Source organism: Alexandromys fortis, unplaced genomic scaffold (genome assembly GCF_014885135.2).
Source record: "Alexandromys fortis isolate MF-2015 unplaced genomic scaffold, M_Fortis_MF-2015_v1.1 scaffold_412, whole genome shotgun sequence".
NCBI classification, from domain to species: domain Eukaryota; kingdom Metazoa; phylum Chordata; class Mammalia; order Rodentia; family Cricetidae; genus Alexandromys; species Alexandromys fortis.
This window is the reverse complement of record NW_026068285.1, coordinates 149,430-153,738: the sequence shown is the minus strand read 5'-3', so window position 1 is coordinate 153,738 and position 4,309 is coordinate 149,430. Positions and strand designations below refer to the sequence as shown.

The 4,309-nt window shown below is 49.4% G+C and overlaps 1 protein-coding gene across 1 annotated transcript; it reads right to left on the bottom strand.

Annotated features, from left to right (window-relative positions):
- Positions 1-405: 405 nt before the first annotated feature.
- Ccl5 (C-C motif chemokine ligand 5) lies at positions 406-3,802 on the bottom strand. Its single transcript, XM_050132242.1, has 3 exons — positions 3,547-3,802; positions 2,289-2,400; positions 406-883 (listed from the first exon to the last, which is right to left on the bottom strand). The coding sequence occupies exons 1-3, from the start codon at positions 3,620-3,622 to the stop codon at positions 796-798; spliced, it is 276 nt and encodes a 91-aa protein (XP_049988199.1). The 5' UTR covers positions 3,623-3,802; the 3' UTR covers positions 406-795.
- Positions 3,803-4,309: the final 507 nt, after the last annotated feature.

Genomic DNA, 4,309 nt, shown 5'->3' with positions numbered 1-4,309 from the left:
TTGGCACAGTTATCAAAAACCTTATCTAAAATAATGTAGGCCTCAAGTCATCTTCTAGGGACAATGATAGTGTTAGAGGAGCCCACTGGAGATAAGGCATGGGTCAGGCATCAAAGCCTGAGGAAGCAGGGAGGTGTAATGGCCGGGGTCCAGATAAACCCTTGGAGACTTATAGGTAGTACGTCATGATACTTAGATTCCAACCCTAGTAGGTAAGTCACTGGCTACTTTACCAGCTTTGCCTATTTATGCTTAATTTCCAGAGGGTGTTGGCTCCCAGCCTTGCTAACTGCACAGATCATACGTTTGATGATGTTATCAGGTGTGTGCCTCGATCTCTGCATGCTTAATACTTGTAGGGAAGAGGCTTCCTTAGGAAAAAAGAAAACCAGAAACCAGCCGTGGTCCTTGTATCAGAAATTTTAATGAAATGCTGATTTCTTGGGTTTGCTGCGCAGAGCCTGTGAGGGCCCGAGACATGAACATTTGTGTATGGGGTCTCCATTTTCCTTCTTTGCTTGAGAGATCCACAGGCTTCTTTCCTGGTCCCCAAACCAAGCTGAGAAGCCTTCAGCTCAAAGTCTGGAGACTTGCTGTTGTCATGGGCAGGGCCTCAGTAGACCTCCCAGGCTCTAGGGGAGGATACTGCTATAATCTCTAGATATGGAAGCATCTCTGCCCTCCCAGGAATGAGTGGGAGTATGGGGCTGATGAGTACCATCCCCAAGCTGGTCAGGACTACAGCAAGCAAGGACAGGTAAGATATACAGGATCAGGCTCTAGAAACCCTCTATTCTACTTCATCTCCAAATAGTTGATGTATTCTTGAACCCACTTCTTCTTTGGATTGGCGCACACTTGACGGTTCTTACGGGTGACAAAGCTGTAGGAGAGAGGAAGAGGTTAACAGCGGGGCAGCTTTTTGTGTACGGAGACTGAAAAGCATATAGGGAAATGGTTGTGGGAGGTGGGTAGGGCTTTGTTGTAGCTCAGGGCGGTTTTCTTCCTTTTAGGAGACATTTCTTCTTCTGTTGGAACTAAAGGCTTCCAGCTACAGCCAGAGTTTCAATCACGTTAATTCCCTACAAACACACAAATCTAGAACTCAGCATGGAGTAGACCAAGCATTGGCCTTTTCTTGGCCCTTTCCCTTGCTCTAGGCCTTATGCTGAGTGCTGAGTTTAAAGAAGTTGGGTATTGATTGTACTTAAATCAGAACCCGAGTTGAGGAAGAGGGAGCCCTAGGACTTGCTAGTGGCTCTTCTTGTCACTCTCAGCCTGTAGCTGGGGAGTCAGAGGACCAGGATAACAACGCCGCAGTCAGACTTTCTTGGGCTTCCATTTCCTCCTCCTCCTTTATGTGGTATGTGATACCAAAGAGCAAGTCATCTTGGGTAAGTCTTCCTTTCCTTCCCTCCTCCATTTTTGGGGCCCTTTGCTCATCTGATTTCCCTTTCTACCTTCCTCATAAGAGCAGGTGTCGTCAAGGACACTGCCCCCTTGAGTTCTCTTCCCTCCAGCTCTGGCCCCAGGCCTGGCATATAGTTGATGCTTGATGTACATTTATTAAATGAGTGAGTGGATGGATGATTGCATTCATTTCTAACACACACCCACCAGACCATTTAGATAACGACAATAGCAGGTTGATCATTCTCTATACCCATTTTGTGCCAGGGGATGGTCTAAGGACCCTGCCTCTTTCCTCAGAGGATTAGCTGAGCTGGATTGGGTGTGAACTATGGAAACTTTGGGGTCTTAACTGGAGAAGGATGGTGGAGTGGATCTTCTCCAGGATGTTTCAGCTTGTGCTCACACCAAAGTTTGCATCCTAGGAACTGTGTCTGTCAGGGTAGGCAGGATCCTCTAAGGCACTGGTTCTCAACCTCCCTAATTCTGCAACCCTTTAATACAGTTCCTCATGCTGTAGTGACCCCAACCGTAAGATTATTTCCATTGCTACTTCAGAACTGCAATGCTGCTACTGTTATGAGTCATAATGTAAATATTTTTGACATAGAGGTTTGGCAGAGGGGTCGCAACGGGCAGATTGAGAAGCAGTGCCGGAAGGATACTGTGTCCAGTTCTTTTTATGTTACAGCTGGGGACTGAGCTGGAGGTGAGAAGCCATGGATCCCTGAGGAGCCTAGAGGGTGGGTGGGGATGATAAGGGGCACTCTCTGAGAAAGGTCGTGACAGGGCTATAGTCAGAGCACGGCAGGCAGGAGTGGGGTGGGGTGGTCAGGGCTTCTGTACCCCAAAGGGGAACCCATAGGGCTGAGACTCACACGACTGCGGAGTTGGAGCACTTGCTGCTGGTGTAGAAATACTCCTTGACATGGGCACGAGGCAGCGTGAGGGAGAGGTAGGAGAAGCAGCAGGGAGTGGTGTCCGCGCCATCTGGGGGAAGGAAGAGAGGAAGAGGAAGGAGAGCCTTTTCTTAAAGGTCAGTTGCACTGGACACTGGGCTGGGCCCTCGGCATGATTTATCTGAAAGCAGCGTCTGTTGTCATCTATCCTGGCGGAAATGGAGGCTCAAAGGGCACAGTTGCCACACTGGAGATTTCAACAGCAGCCCGAAAGGATCTGTTCAAACCCTACATGGTCCCTGAGCCAAGCTTGTGCATTTTCCTCTGTCCCATCACCTGCGGGGCACCTTCTCTGCTCTGGACCCTCTGCCTTGTTCTTCAGCTCCCCTAGTGGATTCCAAGCTTGGTTTCTTTGGGGTGTAGAATGCAATCTAGGTAAGCATCCGAAGACTATAACTTATGATCCTATATGGGACCTGAAAGTGCCTATCACACTCGCTGTAGTGAAGGGCTCTGAGCAGAGAAGCTCTCAGTGGTCAGTCAATTCAAGATGTCACACAGCGGCACAGTTGTCACCTCGCAGCAGAGCTGTGGGGCTTATCTTCCCAGCCAGATAGGGCTGCTTGGGATACCGGTTTCCACACTCCAGCAGTGTGCACCCTTAGACAAGAATCTGTCTCCCTGGGCCTCTGTTTCCCATCGTAAGTCAAGAACAGCCACTGCAAGCCTAGTTGTAATAAACAGGTTGGCACAAGTAAAGGAATCTGCATGATGCCTGACCTGTATAGGCACTTAGTTCCTCTCTCTCTCTCTCTCTCTCTCTCTCTCTCTCTCTCTCTCTCTCTCTCTCTCTGCCCCATTTCTTTTCTATCTATGAAACAAGAGACTATCACACCTCACACACCGCGGGCACTTTAAAAAGTATTAGACATTTCTTAGAAACCATTCTGGTGACAGATACAAGTGAGTCATTTTCCAAGGTCAGCCTGAGCTACCCTGCCTCACCAGTCCACACTTTAGGGTGCCTGCAGAGTTCATAGTGTAGACTGTGGAGACACAGACAAGTCCATTGTCGGGGAAGCATCCTGCCATAATGTGGCTTAGCGACCTAACAGGGATGACAAGATGATAAGGATGACGAGGGGCGGAGGCAGCATACATGCTTTGACTGGGGTGGCAGGATGGGGTGAGCATCTAGACAGAGTGTGAATGGTGGTGGTCAGAGCCCTGGACTTACACGGAGAGGCGGATGCAGGAGCGCAGAGGGTGGCAGCAGTGAGGATGACGGCGAGGGCAACTGCGGAGATCTTCATGGTACCCAGGGCAGAGGCTGCGGGAGATGCCTTCGTTGTCTCAGGATCCTCTGCAGGGATGCTCTGCAGCTCAGGCAGACCTTTTATAGACGCCAGGGTAGCAGAGGAAGTGCCCCCTCCCTCGGGTTGGGGGAGTTTTCACAGTAGACACCAGACACTAGCTGCTGTCACAGTGAAATCCACAGAATGGAAACGAAAACTGAAATCTCCTCCAGAAGTGTATGACTCTGCCTCTACTGCCCTCCGGTCCAGGGATGACTATCGGTTTCCTCCCCGGCCTCCCCCACATCACCCTTCCTCTGCGGCACCCTCAGATCTCTCTGCACAAGCAGGTCCTCCCCAGACAGCAGGGAGCTGCTGCCTTAAGGCAGATGGGGGTCAGTTAAGTTAAGGTCAAGACCTATTGATCTTCACTTGGCAACTTCCCAAGTTCTTCCTACTTTCTCCGTGGAAGGGTGTTTGTCATGCGTGCACTATATCAGAAACAGAACACACTTGCGCCGTTCTACAGCGTCAGACTTTATTGATAATACATTAACAAGGGATAGTGGGTTTGCTGACAGCAATTTGTCAAGTAATCCTGATTCCCTTGATAACCAGGTAGATATAGAGGTATTTACTGAATGATCTGAGGGTTAATATTAGTAGTTAAAACAGGAATAAAAGAGCCTGTGTCTTGTCTGTCCA

What these genes read in the sequence shown, in the direction of transcription:
- Ccl5 (XM_050132242.1), bottom strand. Translation starts at nt 3,622, where the DNA reads ATGAAGATCTCCGCAGTTGCCCTCGCCGTCATCCTCACTGCTGCCACC. An exon ending in TCCTGCATCCGCCTCTCCGT is followed by an intron (nt 2,401 to 3,546) that starts GTAAGTCCAGGG and finishes TCCTTCCCCCAG; the next exon opens with ATGGCGCGGACACCACTCCC. An exon ending in TGCTCCAACTCCGCAGTCGT is followed by an intron (nt 884 to 2,288) that starts GTGAGTCTCAGC and finishes TCTCTCCTACAG; the next exon opens with CTTTGTCACCCGTAAGAACC.